Here is an 18,557-nt window from a genome sequence, read left to right as displayed (position 1 = left end):
TTTAAAAACTGACATAAATGCTAACATACTAGATACCCTTTTGTTTTTTTCCACTCAACTCTAGATGCCATTGTGGAGATATATCTAGGTTGATATAGGTGGCTTCAGCTCATGTATTTTAACTGAGATGTATTCATCTTTTTGTAAGATTGTGTTGGTTATCAAGTTTTACATGTATCATACCTTTCTTAAGTAACAGCATTGTGTTATTTATATTACGCTAGTGATTTGAGAAGTATATTAGGTTAAATTTGTTTTTGTTTTTTACAATTTTTGTCCAGGAAATCCTTGCACGAGGAATTCTTCTTCCATTAATAAATCAACTCAGTGATCCTGATTATATTAATCAATATATCATATGGATGGTATGTACTTTCTAAAATTACAGCTCTGTTTTTAAAAGTTTCTTAAAATTTAGAAACGGTAGTTGGAGATCAGGATGACCAAGCAATATTTATTAAAGAAATTAGGTGAAAGTATGTTTAAAGATAATCTTTATATTGCTAGTATTTCTGTTTGCCAGTATGTTGAATGTGCTAGCCAAATTCTTTTTAAGAAGTTTGTTGATAAGATAATGCTGTTAACAATTTTGGTGTTGTTACTACTTATTTCAATTAAAAAAAAAAAGAATATTTTACTGCCTGAGTGTATAGATGTATTTTTTGAAAGTTGCTATTTGGTTTTAAACACAGCTTGTGGTCTGAACTACTTAAATAGCATGTACTTTACATTTTTATACCATGTAGTGGAGGAAAGTACGATGAAAGGAACACTGGACTGAGAATGGGAGGAGGATGTGTGTTCTAGATTTGTTTCTGTAAGTTGCTTAGTGTGTGTGTGTGTGTGTAAGTAGCTGGTTTTCTCTAAGTGATTGTTTTCTCATCCGTCAGACATATCAAAGGGTTAGTGATTACTAAGTTTACTAGGTCTAATTATTTTTGTGTGTGGTTTTATATGCTTTTCCTCAGTAAGCTCATAGTCAAGGAAGAGTTGTAAGTGGGCTACTGAGGGGGGATTCTTTGATACATAGATTCTAGATCTTTGATTCATTTTCTGGAAATGGAATTTCTTCTCCACAGTTGTCTTCTGTTAACTCAGTCTAGCTTTCTTAGGAAAGAATTACTTTATTGTTCTTTGTTTCTAGTAGCCATTATCAAACTTGACATTGTTTTATTGTTGTTGCTGCAGCAGTTTTTGTCTCTCCCACCAGATCGTAGGTTACCTGCAGGCAGAAATTGTTTTGTTAGCTTTGTATTCCTAGAGCCTTAAAGGAGGTCACACAACTTGATTCTTCTTTTCCTCTGTCAATTTTTTTAGTGCCCTGTTGGTTTCTATCAAAGCTTTAAAACCATACATATCTGCCTAATTAAAATTTTTAAAAATGTATATCCTTTGGTTAGGAGTTCTACTCATGAAATTTATTCTGAAGTGATAATAAGTACGTTTGGAACAATCTATGTTTAAGGACATTAATGGCAACATTGCTTTTAAATCTGAAAAATTGAAAGCAATTTAAGTGTTCTACATGGAGGATTAGTTTAATAAATTATGGCATATTGATACACAAAATACGTGAAACCATTAAAAAGAATGATGGTAGTGTGTCTTGAATATGAAAAGATGTTTACATTTTTTATGTGAAAAGTATAACTAAAGGTGATGTGTGTGTAGATAATGCTTTTTAAAAATAAATGCATAAGTAACTTTTATTAATAACTGTATAATTCTAATAGTATATGTACTGTTTGAAATCTAAATAGAAAGGTAGGATTATGAATGTTTTAATTTTTTGTTTATGTATTTCACTTTATAGGGAGTATTGGTTATATAATAAAAAAGTAACTTTTTAAGAAATAGGAAAACAGGTAAAATTTAAAAACATTTCAGTAATGGAATAAGGGTAAATGGTATTAAGAAATTTTTTTATAACACAATAAAATGGATGTTTTATACTAATCTTAATCAGGATACAATACTGTATAATCTTACTTGGGATATTGAAAAGGATGCTTGTTCACCAGAATGTTATGGTTATCTCTCACTCCTGGGATTAGGAATTCTTTTTTTCCTATATATTTTTCTTTAGCTTTCAGTTTTTCTTTTGCTGAACTTGTATTAACTATATAATTAATCATATGGTGCAGTCATTTGGGGGATGGAATTTAACACATGCTCTAAAAGGAATTCAAACCACCAAATCTTTACTTGTTCTCCCCAGGGTTGGATTAATACTACTATTATGTATGATGCTTGGGTCTTTTTGCTATTTAATGACCAGGAATTGATCCCTATTTCATTTTGCAGTACAATATCAGAAAATATATTTAAAAGAGCAAAGTTTATCAATGAAGGATCTTTAGCCTACTTTGTTGTCTGGTTTACAGTCTTTTGACATTATTCATGTGGAAAACTTTGTATGCATAGGTATTATAAATATTAAAATGAGCTCAGTTCTTATTCTTGGTTCAGTTTTATTAATGGTATCTAACCATATAGTTCATTTCTATTTGAATGAAAAAATTTAGCGTAGCCTAGTAGTAACATATCTTCTCTCTATAAAATGTTAGTGTTACCCAACAGTAGTTTTAAATTTTAAGTCATTTCTAAAAATGGTATGGATGGATTTGCATTATTCATTTCTAAGTGTGTATTTTTTTTTAAATACAAATTAAGGATAAGTCTTATCTCTTACTGTGAAATAGATTACCGCCTATTGTTGTCTTCAACTAGAGCAGATAAATGGACAGCTGTTTATTTATTCTTTATTTATTCTTAGAAAAATCATGTCTTTAATAACCTACCTTTTTTTTAATCATTGAAGTAAAATTTACATAAAGCGAAAAATTGTCGAGTGGTCTTTTAAAGTTGTGTTCTAATTTTGCACTTCCCTAGGACCATTTCCCAAGTTCTCATCTCTCCACATTCTGATGAACATTTGGCATTGCTGTTTTGTTGTGGTTAACTTGAATATGCTTGATGACTAATGATATTGAGCAACTTTTCATGTGCTTATTGGCTAGTTTTTCCCTAGTTTTGGACTTCTACAGTCCCCAGTTCTTCGACTCCTTATAGAGAATGGACACTATCCCAAGGCTGCTGCCTTTTCATAGCTTCCCTTACTGTTTTATTGGCAGTCGCAGTGGTTAGTCGCTTTAAAATATCCTCGAGTACTTTTTGTCTCTCCCTTTGTTATTTGTTTGGTGAAACCACACTGTGGTTGAATTCAGCTCAACTGTCAACTCCCATTCCTGTTCTTAAACAGCACATGGCTAGGGAAAAAAATCAAAATAACAGAGTTATGTATGTCATCACATTGATTCTGTTCAGTTTAGGTCAGAGAATGCCACTCTTCTGTTTAAAACGCTCCAGTACCTTTTCATTACACTCAGAGTGAAAGCTACCACATGTACTGTATCCTACCAGATTGGCCTTCCATTGCCACTAATCTTGTCTTCTACTCCTCTCCCTTTCTTTGGGACCATGAGTACAGAGATTTTCATTTTGTTTTCTTAAAAACACTGGCATAAACACTTGCTATAAGATTGTGCCTACCTAGCACGTGGTAGGCATTGAAGATTCTTTTTTTCCTTACCAAATGAGTCCCTCTCCCACCTGTTTTTTAAACTTTGTTTGCAGATCCGTGATTCTAATTGCAACTATGAGGCCTTTATGAACATTATTAAATTGAGTGACAATATTGGAGAGCTAGAAGCAGTCAGAGATAAGGCAGCAGAAGAATTACAGTATCTTCGCTCTCTAGATACAGTTGGTGATGGTAAGTAATTTATTTAAGTTTGGAAATGTTGTACTTCTTTAATCATTACTACATCTTTAAACAAAACTTTAATTTACCTAAATGTCATTTTATGCTATTAGTTATTTTCACCTTATCTAAATCTAAATCTTTTTTATTATATTAACATGTGCTAGAAATAAGAGCGTTGTAATTTTCTGAATGTGAGGCTATTAATATTGTAGTTATCACTAAAGTAAAAATAATAGAGATGGTTAATTTTAATTAAATAATTTCACTATAAAAGTTCAGATTACTTCCTTTATTAAGTGTTTGCTCTGTTTGTTGGTTATTATGTTAAATTATAGTACATACATGTTTTAAGTATTTCATAAATAACATTACTGGTAACTTATAATCAATTTGCTTGTATTTAGATATCAACACTATCAAGAATCAAATAAATAGCTTATTATTTGTAAAGAAAGTATGTGACTCAAGAATACAGCGATTGCAGTCAGGCAAAGTAAGTAAAGTACTTTCAAATTAATGTTTAGTTATAAATATTTTATATTCACTTAAATATCTAGCAAATGACAAGAAGTGGGATATTAACCAGTGCAACCCTCCACAAAAGGACTTGTAGAAAAAATTTCTCTTATCTGTTATAGTATTAAAGGTATTTGTTAAAGCTAAAGAGATTAAAACACTTCCTGAAAAATGCTACAGTAATTAAAGATTTTATTTATTGATTTATTCATCATTTCATTTTTTATTCAAAATTCAGCATTTATATAGTTTTATACATTAGGCACCATTTTAGATGGACCTAATAGACAAAAGCTTTCTCGTCATAGAACTTCTATTTTAGTTGCAGAGTCAAAAAATAAACCAATAAATAAATTAGTATATAATGTTAAAGTGTTAAAAAAAAAGTAAATATAAAAAATAACAAGTAAAGCAAAGTAGAGGGATAGAGAATGTCTAGGAATGTTTTAGATAGATGCTGAGTGATTTGGTGACATTTGAGGTTAGAGAAATCTAATAAAATATTGAGAGAGTCCTGAGAATTTTTTTTTTTTTTTTTTTAAGAATCTTTTAGGGGAGGTGAAAGCATATGCAAAGGCTCTGAGATAGGAAGATGTTTGGTGAGGTAGAGTATGTCAGCATGGCTGGTATGGAATGAATGAGAAGGGATTATAGTAGGAATGAAATTGGAGAGGAACCTTGAGGGTTAGATCAAATAAGGTTTTATCTACCATGATAAGATTTTTAAAAAATTCTAATGTGATGGGGAATCCATTGGAGATTTGTGCTGGCAAGTGACATAATCTGACTTATGAGTTAAAATAATTACTTGGGCTCTTTGTGATGTTTAGATTGTGGTGGAGTTGGGGGGGGGACAAGAATGGAGACTGAAAGAGCATTTTTTTTTTTTTAAGATTTTATTTATTTATTTGACAGAGAGAGAGAGACAGCCAGCGAGAGAGGGAACACAAGCAGGGGGAGTGGGAGAGGAAGAAGCAGGCTCCCAGTGGAGAAGCCTGATGTGGGGCTCGATCCCAGAACGCTGGGATCACGCCCTGAGCTGAAGGCAGACGCCTAACAACTGCGCCACCCAGGCGCCCCTGAAAGATCATTTAGGAGAGTATTGCTTTAGTCCAGTAAGAGATGTCTGCAGAGGTTGTGAGAAGTAATTAGAGACTGGATATAGTACTAACAGATTTGCTAAATGATTAAATATGGAGTGAGAAAGAAACAAAAGGACTCAAGGAGGATTCCTAGAATTTTTGGCCTGAGCAACTGCATGAATCGTGTTGCTATTTACTAAAATGGATAATACAGAAAGGTGGAGGTTTGGAAGAGAGAATCAAATTTTGGATGTTTTAGTTTGAGATCCTTGTTTGACAGACCTGCTAGTTGGTAAACTCTGTAGTTCAAAGGGAAGGTTGATGATGGATCTAAACTTTGAGGGTCCTCAAGATTATTAGATGTTTATTTGAAGTAAAGAGACTGGATGAAGTTACCTAAGAGAGTGAACGTAAGTAAGAAGATAACCAAGGACTTAGTCCAGAGGCAGTATAGTTACTAGAGTTTAAGACAAAGTGGAAGATCTATCTAAAGAAACAGAGTAATTGGCTGGTGAAATTGAAGGAAAACCTGGGAGTGTGGTATTACAGAAGCCAGCTATAGAAAGTTTTTAAAGAAGTGAGAGAGCAGGTATGTCAGAGGCTGCTAATAAGTTGAGTGAGGTGAAGACTTAGAATTGACCATTAGATTTGCCACCAGGGGAATATTGGTGATCTGATAATAGCATTTTGGAGTAGCGGAGAGAAACCCTGATTGGAGCGGGTCCAGGAGAAAATGGGAAGAGATGAATTAGAAACAGTCATTATAGATAGCTGTTTGGAGGGGTTTTACCCCAAAGAAGAGCAGAGATTTGGGCCTTGAAAACAGAAAAAAGCTTTTTTTACTACCTTAGTTTTTAGTGTAGTCTTTTTTTTTTTTTTTCCTGGTTTTCTATTTTGGAAATTTATTGTGACTCTTTGGGCTTGTAATTTTACAATGTATTTAAATTCCTTAAGGAATAGAAGACTTATTTTTATAAATCTTGAGTTTAGTTGCTGAATTAATTATAACTCATGTTACTTGAGGTCCACATTGGTCATGTATTTGAGCGTACATATATGTATGTCTTTGTTTCAGTTAACTGTATTTTATAATTATATACCCACGCACATTCAGTATAGAAGAATGATACGGTTTTATTTAGGCTTAGTATTTCTTTCATTAGTTTACCTTGTCTAGACCTCAGAGTTAGTGATCCTTCAGCATCATTATTTAAAATGTATTTGTCCAGACACCTTTTAAAAAAAATTATTTATTTATTTTGAGAGAGAGTGAGAGAGTATGTGTGGGAGCGGGGCGGGGGGTGGGGGGGCGTTGCAGAGAGCGAGAAAGAATCGTTGAGCAGACTCCTCACTAAGCATCAAGCCCAATACAAGGCTTGCTCCCAGGACCCTGAGAAAATGACTTGAGCCAAAATTAAGAGTTGGACGCTCAACTGACTGAGCCATCCAGGCACCCCAATGTTCAGACACCTTTTGATAGCATATCCCTTTAAAATTTAGATATCTTGTTTTGAAGCCTGTCAATTCTTTTTTGAGTATCAAACTTTACCTTTTTAGTAGCTCAAGTCATACAGTGTTTTTTCTTGGAAAGAAAAAATCTCCACAGAGGTGAAGTTTTTTTAACCGTACTACACATCTTGAAACTTAGAAGGCCCTTTTTCTTTTTTATTACAAATAAAGTTATAGTGAATACTCTTCTACATCTCATATCTGTGGACCTGTTTCTGGGAAAGAGAAAGAGGTAAGTTTGAAGAAAGAGGACTTAGAGAAAACATGTGCTGGCACTTTATGCCAGACGTTTTAAGTCAGTTATCTATTATACTAATTAGAGAGGAAGTTTTCCCCTTTTCTCAAGTTCTTTTCCTTCTCCTTTATGTACTACCTACATCTAATTTAGAATCTGTCCCTAATTAAGGCATCCTATCTAACTTTCAGAAGAACCTTCTGATCTTTCTTTGCTTTTTTTTTTTGTTTTTAAGATTTTATTAATTTATTTGAGAGAGAGCAGAGGGAGAGGGAGAGAGAACACGAGCGAGGGTGGGAGGAGCAGAGGGAGAGGAAGAAGCAGGCTCAACGCTGAGCAAGGAGCCCAACACTGGATTCAGTCCCACGACCCTGGGATCATTACCTGAGCTGAAGGGCAGACACGTAACCTACTGAGCCACCCAGGTGCCGCTGATCTTTCTTTTTTAAATAGAGGGTTGTGAGATACGCATTTAGGAATACAGAGAAACTGGTGACAAGAAACATACAGGTTTTATGGAAGAGGCTGCAGGCTTTGAAAACACTGAGTCATCCTTGGCAGCTCTGTGATCATAAGCAGCCTTTCTGATTTCAGCTTTCTTATCTGTTAAGTGAGATGGGTGATATTTATCCAGTAGGATTTTTTGTGGAGAATAAATAATGTGTATAATATACATAGCACAGTGCTTGACATGTAGATTCTCTAAATTTTTTTTTGAAGATTTTATTTATTTATTTGTCAGCACAAACGGGGAGCAGCAGGCAGAGAGAGGAGCAGGCTCCCTGCTGATCAAGAAGCCCCATGAGGGACTCCATCCCAGGAACCTGCGATTATGACTTGAGCTGAAGGCAGACACTTAACCAACTGAGCCACCCAGGCATCCCTAGACTCTCTAAATTTTGAACCCATGTTTTGTTTTGTTTTTTTATTTTTAACTTTTTTCGTGTGTAGGTAGTTACCTTGCTATATTATTTTGAAAACTAAATATAATTTACTGTTTAGGTAGTCAGAGAAGAAACACATTTTCTATAAAAGATGGTAGAGTTTTTACTTTGTAAGAAGAAAAATTACTCTTTCGGGATATTTTCTGATTTCTCAGTGGATACACTTCAGCCTGTACTTGAAAATGTTGGGATTTATTTATTCTTGGACATTGTAAGCATTCCAAACATCCCCTTTAGCTCCTAAAATGTTCATTTTCATTTGGAATATGTAGAGATAGAGAATACTTGAAATTCTAGTAATTCAGAATTATTTTCTAATGAAAGAAGTGAATGCTTATCATACTTTAAATGCATATTTACTAAGCAGCTCTTAAAATAACTAGGAAATTCTCTAGGCTGGGGCTGTTTCGGGAACCCACATAAACGAGAAGGAAAAAAATTATTTTTATTCCATTTTAGTTTAATATTTTTATATCTATGGAAAAATCTTTAACCTAATGAGTGAATAGATGAAATATTAATCTACATTTACTTTTCTCTGTAGGAAATAAATACTGTGAAACTGGCAGCAAACTTTGGGAAACTTTGCACAGTCCCCCTGGACAGCATTCTTGTAGATAACGTTGCACTACAATTTTTTATGGGTGGGTAAATCCATTTTATGAAATTAATGTAGTCCTTGAAATTTTTAATAATTGTAAATATTATTAAATTTTAAATATCTGATATTAAGCATGCCAAATATGTCTTTCCTCCACTCCCCATTCTCTGAAGTATTCCCTTTTTTTTCAAATCATAGAGGTAGAGATATATTTTGTTTAGAAAGAAAGAAATGCTTATTATAACTTAAATTAGCATTTGTTAAATTGCTTTAAATTCTAGCAGATTTATGAATTTAAATTATTCAAGAAAGAGTACTTTATCAGCAACACACACTGTTTATAAATTATTTGTATCATTTTGTGCATGAATAGGATGACTTTGTTTTTATATCATTTTAATATATATAAAAATTTACTAATTTTAATATAGTTGACCCTTGAACAACATGAATTTGAGCTGTGAGATTCACTTATTTATATATGGATTCAATACAATAAATACAGTATAGTACTACAAACATTTTCCTTATGATTCTCTTAATAACATTTTCTTCTCTGGCTTACTTTAAGAATATAGTACATACAAAATGATATATGTGTTAATTAACTGTTTATATAATTGCTAAGGCTTCCAGTCAACAGTAGACTATTCGTAGTTATGGTTTTGGGGAGTCAGGAGTTAATACGTGGATTTTTGACTTCAAGGTGCGTCAGTGCCCTAACCTTACCTCTGTATTATTCAGGAGTCAACTAAACATCAAAATTGCTTTTTATCTGTAGGACATTTTCAGTAAACCTCCCTGATTCTTCATTTTCATGACCAAAAAGATAAATACGTGGCTTGTTGAAGATTTCAATCCTTACTTTTAATATTTGTAGGAATATTAATGTTACAGTTAATGATCTTAATAAGAACAGAAGCCGAATGTTACTAAAGTAGTTTATTTCTGATGAAGCCTTCTGTAGCAATTTTATCTCCTAGAAATTTTATCAAGATAAATGGATGCGCATCCATTTGTGTTTTTTACATAACTATGGTCTTTTTAACCTAACCAATTTGTGATGTAAGTATTCTTTATCTCAAGTGTTTGCTTAACTGTTTGAAAATGCAGTTTTTTAAGTATTTGAAACTTTAATCCTTTTAATTTATCATATGGCTTCGTGCACCCAAAAATGTGTGACATTAATATCTATGTTGTTAACGGATTTTGTTTGGTAGATTACATGCAGCAAACTGGAGGTCAAGCACATCTCTTCTTTTGGATGACAGTGGAAGGCTATCGAGTTACAGCCCAGCAGCAACTGGAAGTCTTACTAAGTCGTCAGAAAGATGGAAAACATCAAACCAACCAAACCAAAGGTCTTTTAAGAGCAGCTGCTGTTGGAATATATGAACAGTATTTATCAGAAAAGGTGAGACTTTATTTTGATTACTGTTTTCTTATCTTCTTTGGTAGTATCATTAGTAATAATTTTTTAATACTCATGAATATTCATTACTCATACTAGGCACAGCTACTTGCAAGCATTGTCTCATTTAATCTTGATAACAGTCTTTTTGTATATTATTATCCTTATTTTATAGGTAAGGAAAGTCATGTTTAGAAAATTGAATTAACTTTGCCAAGGTCATGCAAATACTAGTGACAAAGTCAAGATTCAAGGTTACACACACTCTAGATTCAAGGACACAAAAGATTGAAAGTAAAAGAATGAAAAAAGATAAACCATGCATACAGTAACCAAAACAGAGCTGGAGTAGCTATACTAATATTAGACAATAGATTTTAAAACAAAAATTGTTACTAGAGAAAAGAGCATTTTATAATGATAAAAGGGTCAGTTAGTACTTGATATATAACTGTTAAAACAGTTACAAACACAACAGCAAAACCTCCACATACATAGGACAAAACCTGACGGAATTGAAGAGAGAAATAGACAATTCAACAATAAGTGGGTATTGAAATCTTCAATACCCACTCAATCACTGATAGGACAATTAGATAAAAAATGAGCAAAGATACACAAGAATTGAAGAACACTATAAACCAATTAGACCTTGCACATCTATAGAATACTTCCCCTAACAGCAGAATACACATTATTTTTAAGCTTACATGGAACATTGTCTAGGATAAATAGACCCTTTGCTAGGCCATAAAACAACTCTGAATTTAAAAGTATTGAGATCATACAAAAGTATGTACTTTTATCATAGTAGAATTAATTAATAATTAATTAGTAATTAACAAGGAATTTTGAGAAATTATAAATATTTAAAAATTAACATTTCTAAATAGTCTCTGGGTCAAAAAGAAATCAGAAGGAAATTAGAATGTATTTTGAATTGAATGAAAATGAGAATACAGTGTATCAAAATTTATGGGATGAAATTACAGCAGTGCTTAGAGATAAATATGTCACTTTAAATGCCTACTCAGAAAGAAGAAAGATTTCAAAACGACAATTTACATTTTTACCTTAAACTAGAAAAAAGAATAGCAAAATAAATTCGAGGTAAACTGAAGGAAGGAAGCAGTAAAGATCAGAACAGGAATCTGTGAAATGGAAAACAGAAAAACAGTAATAAAAATCAATAAAACCAAAAGTTGATTCTTTAAAAGAAAAATAAAACTGACAAACCTTTAGTCAGCTTGGCCAAGAAAAAAAAGTCACAGATACCAAAATCATGAATGAAAGAGGAGGCATCATCACCAACCCTATGGAAATCAAAAAGACTGTAAGCAAATATTATGAACAACTTTATCACAACAAATTAGACAACTTAGATGATATGGGCAAATGCCTTGAAAGACACAGATTGCCAAACTGTCATTCTGATACCAAAGCTAGACAGATATATCATTCAGGAGACTACAGACCGTTATCTGTCATGAATATGGACACAAAAATCTTCAAGATTCCTCACACTCCAGTATTTGTAATGGCTATGCTGTAATACCTTTTAATTTATACGTACTAGCACAAAAATTGTATTTGAATTTTAAGTATGAATTTTATTTGAAAACTGCTCATTAGTCCATTTGCTTATGTTTTTGCCAAATGAAATAATATCATACTTTGAAAAGAGTGCATAATTTAAAGAATAGTAGTATAACAGACACATTTGTATAGCCCATCTAGCTGAAGAAATAGAACATGTACTGTGCTTCTGAAGATCCTTAGTATATTCTTCACCTGTCTTCACCTCTTTTGTTTGCCTGTTGCCTTGCTTCCTGATGAAGCCAGTTTCCTGTAATTATTCACTTGCTTTCCCGTACCATTTTACTATACATGTATGTTCTAATGCAATATTTTGCTTAGCTTTGTTTTTAAACTTTATATAAATGGAATGATAATATATACCTTCCTTTTATTCCCCTATTATTATATTGGATTTTATACATGTTAATTTATGTAAGTGTAGTTCATTTTCACTGAAGTCCAAGAGTTTATTTACCTTCGATAATATTTATAAGCAGTTTGGTTTATTTCCCTTTCTTGGTTACACTTTTGCTCTGAATATTGCTGTTCATATTTCTCCCTGCATACATTCAAGAGTTTCTGCTGTTTAAAAGCACAGCTTTAGTATATGTATCTAGTCTTTCTATGTTAATTTTTAAAGTAGGTCATAGAGTCAGCTCTATTGTATGTAGTCCAGTAGTATGGAATACAGCTAATACTGGAAAAATAAAAAAAAATAATAATAGTTAAATCAGTTTCAACATTTTAAAGATAGTATTTCATTGTTTTCTGGCTCTCATTATTTTCAGTGAGAAATCAACTATGAGTTTAATTGTTATTCTTTTGAAGTTAATCTTTTTTTAAAACTTTGGAAGACATCCCGAGTCTTGGGAAACTCTTCTCCAGGACACAGTCTAAGTCCCACATTTTAGCAGTGGATGGAGAAGATTGAGAAAAAATGCAAAACCCATATGTGATTCCAGAATTCAGAGCTGAAAGCAGCATTTTAGTGTCAGATGACTATGGCGTGGATTTCCCACTTTTGGTAGTCATTGCTGTCTTTTTCCCTTAGCTTCTAATGTTGGCAGACATTACTTACTCTTTACAGTAATGAATTCTCCATCGTGTAGCACTCCATGTATGGCTTAAGTGCATTGTCACCATGAATGTTAATAGTCCATCTTTTACTTTTCCTGTCCTATGCTTTGTATTGTGATGGGACTTCTTAATTGTTAACATTATGAATATTGTAACCATGTTTTCTAAAAGTTCAGATAATGAAAATGAGAACATCAGCATGACCCAGAAAAGGAGACTAAAGGACTAGGTCATTTTAATGACAAATAGAAGGAGCCTTACCACCTGGATTAGGAAGAGTAAATAACCAAAATAAAGCATACTGACTGCATGATGTGCAAAAAATATTTTGGGATTGGTCTTGGTTGACAAGGGAGTATAAAAAAAATATGGAAACTGAATTTGGCAAATAATTTTAAGGCAATAAAAAGTTTTTTCATTTCCCAAAAAGACCTCAATGGTCAGTTAAAAGTAGTGGCTATTAAGTGAATTAGCCTGGGCATACTGCACAAATGAACACACATTAGCCTGTGCCTTTTTTTTTTTTTTTTTAAGATTTTATTTATTTATTTGTCAGAGCAAGCGAGGGTATGTGAGCACAAGCAGGGGGAATGGCAGGCAGAGGGAGAAGCAGGTTCCCCGCTGAGCAAAGAGCCTGACACTGGACTCCATCCCAGGACCCTGGGATCATAACCTGAGCCGGAGGCAGACATTTAACCGACTGAGCCACCCAGGCATCCTGCTTGCTTGCTTTTTAAAAGTAGAATTACTTTTGGGCACCTTTGGTAAGAAGTTTATGGACTGAAAGGAATTTGTGGCCCTTTGAAATTTAGAACTTACTCTGGCAGATCTTACCAGCAATCATGCTTTTTGTAGTATATCATGTTACATCAGATTGTGGCAAGAAGAGTGTATTTTCCATTGCTATTAGGTACTTTGATTTGAAAAAAATGGGAGTTTTAGATATCTTCTTAATTTCTAAGATTTTAATAAATTGCAGAAAACATAAAACAAACTTTGCTCATATATTTGCATATTTAGCAGACAGTGCAAATGTAAATTTTAACAAATTCCTTTCAGTCCACAAACTACATACCAAAGAAAACAAAAATATCTTACCTGCTAAATATATATTCCTTCTATACAACACTGCTAAAACAGTATATCAATTGCTTACCTGTGATACTGAGGTTTTCTTAATGAAGTTTTTTGGTCAATTTTTAGTTTCTTGAAAACATTCAGAAACAGTTAAGATTTTTTACATTATAAAAATGTCAGAAAATAACTTCTTTAGACATTTGCTTCAACATGGCTATCACTGTTGCCAGCCGTAGAAAAGATGCTAAAATATTGACATGCAGTTAAGTCATATTTTCAAAGAATGTGTTGAGAATAGTGTCCCCTAATTTGAAAATACATTAAAAATAAATATGGAAAAGAATTACGGTAAACAGAAATTTATTTGCTTTTCTCCAGAACTATTAAATGATCTTTGAAGAGGCTAAAGGGAACCTTGAAAAGGATAGATTGACCTGAGTTGTATATGTGTAGGCTATAAAAAAAACCTCAATTAGTCAAAAAAATGACCAATTTTTTTTTTTAATGAGACTGTTGAGAACTCAGATTTCACAAGAAGGGGACAGCTAGCTTAACAGGATTTTCTTAGTTTCTTTACTAAAACTATAAGTTTAAATGACCTGTCTTTTAAAACCATTTTCCTTGGGGCGCCTGGGTGGCACAGAGGTTAAGCGTCTGCCTTCGGCTAAGGGCGTGATCCCAGCGTTATGGGATCGTGCCCCGCATCAGGCTCCTCTGCTGGGAACCTGCTTCTTCCTCTCCCACTCCCCCTGCTGTGTTCCCTCTCTTGCTGGCTGTCTCTATCTCTGTCAAATAAATAAATAAAATCTTTAAAAAATAAAAATAAAAAAAATAAAACCATTTTCCTTGAGAAAGAGAGGTATAACTTTTAGTGACATCCGTTATGTTTTGAAGTGTTTAAAATGGGCATTTTAGACACAAATAGTCTGTATGGTAAATTCATAGATGCAGTTTTTAGTTAAGTAAAATGTCATTACTCTGTGCCTTAACGGTTTTACTAATGTAGGCTTAAGAACAGAGCTGAAAGTCAAAGTGAATTTTATATCTGATTGTATTCATTTATACCACTTGGTTTAAAACAACAACAAAAAAGTGATGTCCTAAAGTCTGCCGGCAGATCAGAGAAATATTGTTAAAAAAGGAAACACAAAAAAGTATAAATATCCTGTGGGATCATGGAATAAAAAGAAAGTAATTTTCCTAATTAAATATAGATAATACCTGTTTAGTCTTATTGTTGGTATATAGCTTTTTAAAAAGTCTTATATTTATGCATTTTAACAATACACAGTAATGTAGCCTACAATATTTAAATATCTAATAAAGAGCTTAAAAAGTTAAATTGTGTATTGGAGGACAAAACCTAAATAGTTATGTTTTTCTCAAACATTATTTGTTTAATTAGTCTTATTAATTACTAATTGCTCCTCTTATTTTGTTTAAATAACCACATTTGTGTGGAAAAATTACAGAATACAGACTAATAGATAATTTTGGATAAATACATTTTTGTGTTTTTATGTTAAAGTAGTAAAAAATGTACATAATTTTTTTTTCTTATTACTTTTTTTAATGGGGAGATCTGGTTGGTTGTGTCCCATGATAACTCTTTAAAAGTGTTGATCACATTATACCAAGGATGAGTCCTAATCTAGTTCTGTGTATTTGAGATTATAGGAAAAAGCAAACTAAGTAAATGTAAAATGTTATGATTTTCAAATTTGCATCTTTTTCCTAGAAACTGAGTTCCATGAGCTTAGAGGGCAACTGACAGGACAAAACTAGCTAAAATCAGTCCCTCTCTAATTTTTGTCACATACTTGAAGTTGTTTAGTTCTTTTTTTGTTTCAGGGGAAAACACACCACCACCACCACCACACCACATCCTCCTCTACACAAACAACCAATAAGCACTTTCCCCTTCCTCCTGCAAAAAACCCCAACCACCTCACAATCTACTTAGGTTTTCTAAGTAGAATATAGAGTGAACCAGGGAGTAATAGACATTGTATAGGCCTTTTCCTACACATTTATACCCTGCTGTTTACTTACTCTTTAAACCTTTTCTCCTTTTCTGTATTTATCCAATCTTTCCCTTGGATATTCTGTTGGGTAGAATAGAGAAATTATTTAGACAATATGTTCTTGTGCAAGTTTCTTTAGAAGTTACCATCCTTACCACTCATTCTTCAGAGCTTTCAGAGCTAAAAATTGAAAAGTTGGCATGCCAAAGATGACCGTTTTTCTAGCTTGTCAGCATTTTTTCTTTCAATAAAGACATTTTTCACATTGAACATCAGATTTTATATTTCTGTGGCTTACTGTCATATTATACACTTTAAAATGGAAGTTGTTGGAAAAATCAACTTTTTATATTTTTTGCCCTCCCATATCACACTGGAACTTTGCTGCAGCATTATAAAGCCAGATTTAAGAGAAGCGTCCTCTCTTAAAGGCTATTTAAAAAGATTGTTTCTAGTGTTAAATACGTAACAATTGGCTTCTTCTTTTGGCAGTTATATTAAATACACATCCAGAACTACTGGATGTTCAGCACTAACTCCTCATGACAATGTTTCCTATGTGCCAGACACTATGCTTGTATGCCTTAGGTAAATCTCTTTTTATTTTTTTTATTTTTATTTTTTTTAAGATTTTACTTATTTAGGGGTGCCTGGGTGGCGCAGTCGTTAAGCCTCTGCCTTTGGCTCAGGGTGTGATCCCGGCGTTCTGGGATCGAGCCCCACATCAGGCTTCTCTGTTGGGAGCCTCCTTCTTCCTCTCCCACTCCCCCTGCTTGTGTTCCCTTTCTCTCTGGCTGTTTCTCTCTCCATCAAATAAATAAGATCTTAAAAAAAAAAAAGATTTTACTTATTTATTTGAGGGAGAGAGAGGGAGAGCGAGTGTGAGCAGGGGGACGGGCAGAGAGAGAGGGACAGGCTACTCCCTGCTGAGTGAGGAGCTGGATGCAGGTCTCAATCCCAGGATTGTGGGATCATGACCTGAGCCGAAGGCAGACATTTAACCTACTGAGATACCCAGGTGCCCCAGATAAATCTGTCTTAATGTGGTGAAATATTAATATGGTTACATAAGAACCATAGGTGGTATTGTCTCCATTTTGCAGACTGAGGAAATGAAGCCTATTGAGAGGTAACTAACTCAGCATATGTCAAGATTTAAGTCCAGGTTTGTCTCCCAGTGTACTTTATAGTACATGATGACTAGAAGGTTTGGTTCTTATTTCAGCCTTCTTAAACGTCAAGGTGTTGTTTACAAATCAAGGATTTTTTACCAGTTACTTTCAATAATATGGTTCCATTATGTAGTTCTTCTACTATGAAGAATTAACTTGTTAGAAACTCAAAAGGGTCATTACTACTATTATTTTTCTGTTAGGCATCTCCAAGAGTTACTGTTGATGATTATTTGGTGGCAAAATTAGCAGATACTTTGAATCATGAAGATCCAACCCCTGAAATCTTCGATGACATTCAAAGGAAGGTATTAGATGTAACATTTATCATTATATGTTTCTTATGAAAATAATGTATGTTTCTGTATGCATGTAATTAATTTTTTAAAAGGTTATTGAAACATAAAAGTATAGTGGTAACTAAAAAGATGAGTTAACCAACATTTCTCATTTACAAAAAAGGTAGGCTAGTTTTTTGTTAAATGACAAGGGAGGATGTTGGGTTGTTATTTAAATGCTGGGTTGTAATTTAAATCTAACCAAATGACTAGTTGTATAGTCTTAGAATTTGATGAGTTGATGATGTATAAATGACCTGACATAAATTTATTTTACTGTGTTCCTGGAGTCTTTATGTGGACTTGTTACTTAGAGAACACTACTTCCTAAAACATTTTACATAACCTGTCATGTGACTTGTGTTGCACTGGGACCATTTTCAACGCACTTAGGTACTGGAGGGACCATTAGTTGTGAAATTAGTTGAGAAATCATTAGTTGTGATGTAGGTTTACTGCATTATCTGTATTAATGGTGGAATATCTGATTTATTTCAATAAGGTTTATGAATTGATGCTACGAGATGAAAGATTTTATCCTTCCTTCAGACAGAATGCACTTTACGTGCGCATGTTAGCTGAGCTGGATATGTTAAAAGATCCTAGTTTCAGAGGATCAGATGATGGTGATGGAGGTAAGGTGGCACGTGTGCACTTGTGTGTGTGTGTGTGTGTATACATAAGTGTATTCCCATATATATACTGTTCACTAAAAGATGATGTTTCAAGCAAGATAAAAAATGCCTTGAAGCCCAATATAAATTGTAAAATATTTATAACTCTATAAATGACAAGTTTAGTTACTGCACTAAATTAAAATGTTGAAAATTTAGAAACAGATTAGAACATAAGTCTAAAAGCCTCGAATTCTTAAAGAAAAATGTTTTCTTGAGTTTTGTCACCCAAATATTTTTTATGGTAGTTTCCATTTTGCTAGTAACTAAAGATATTCATGACTAACAGTGGGATTATTGAGAAGATTAAATGAGATAACAAGTCATGATCCTGAGAGTGTACCATAAACTGTATAAAGCATTGCTTTAAAAAGAACAATTTTTTTTCTCTTTAATAATACAGTTTTCCAAATCTTGCACAGTATAAGGTGGAAGAAACTACATGAGTCTTTTATTCCAATCTTTCAGTTTTTTTCAAATGAGGATATTATCAGTATGATATAATGAAGAAAGCAGACTTTGAGAATCAGAATATTTAGATTTTACTCCTGTT

General features: G+C 33.1%; 1 protein-coding gene across 8 annotated transcripts in view; it reads left to right on the top strand.

The window, feature by feature from the left end:
- The window catches only part of SNX13 (sorting nexin 13), a 127,772-nt gene that overhangs the window by 72,850 nt on the left and 36,365 nt on the right, over positions 1-18,557 (top strand). For all 8 annotated transcript variants that reach the window (XM_026507038.4, XM_026507041.4, XM_026507035.4 and 5 more), the window contains 7 exons: positions 282-365; positions 3,637-3,775; positions 4,171-4,259; positions 8,597-8,696; positions 9,874-10,067; positions 17,196-17,300; positions 17,833-17,965. In XM_026507038.4, coding sequence (XP_026362823.4) covers positions 282-365; positions 3,637-3,775; positions 4,171-4,259; positions 8,597-8,696; positions 9,874-10,067; positions 17,196-17,300; positions 17,833-17,965 — 844 coding nt within the window. The remainder of the gene's footprint in view (positions 1-281; positions 366-3,636; positions 3,776-4,170; positions 4,260-8,596; positions 8,697-9,873; positions 10,068-17,195; positions 17,301-17,832; positions 17,966-18,557) is intronic.

This window comes from Ursus arctos, unplaced genomic scaffold, assembly GCF_023065955.2.
Source record: "Ursus arctos isolate Adak ecotype North America unplaced genomic scaffold, UrsArc2.0 scaffold_3, whole genome shotgun sequence".
NCBI lineage: Eukaryota > Metazoa > Chordata > Mammalia > Carnivora > Ursidae > Ursus > Ursus arctos.
Note: the sequence above shows the minus strand (reverse complement) of the source record. Positions and strands in the feature narration are given on the sequence as shown.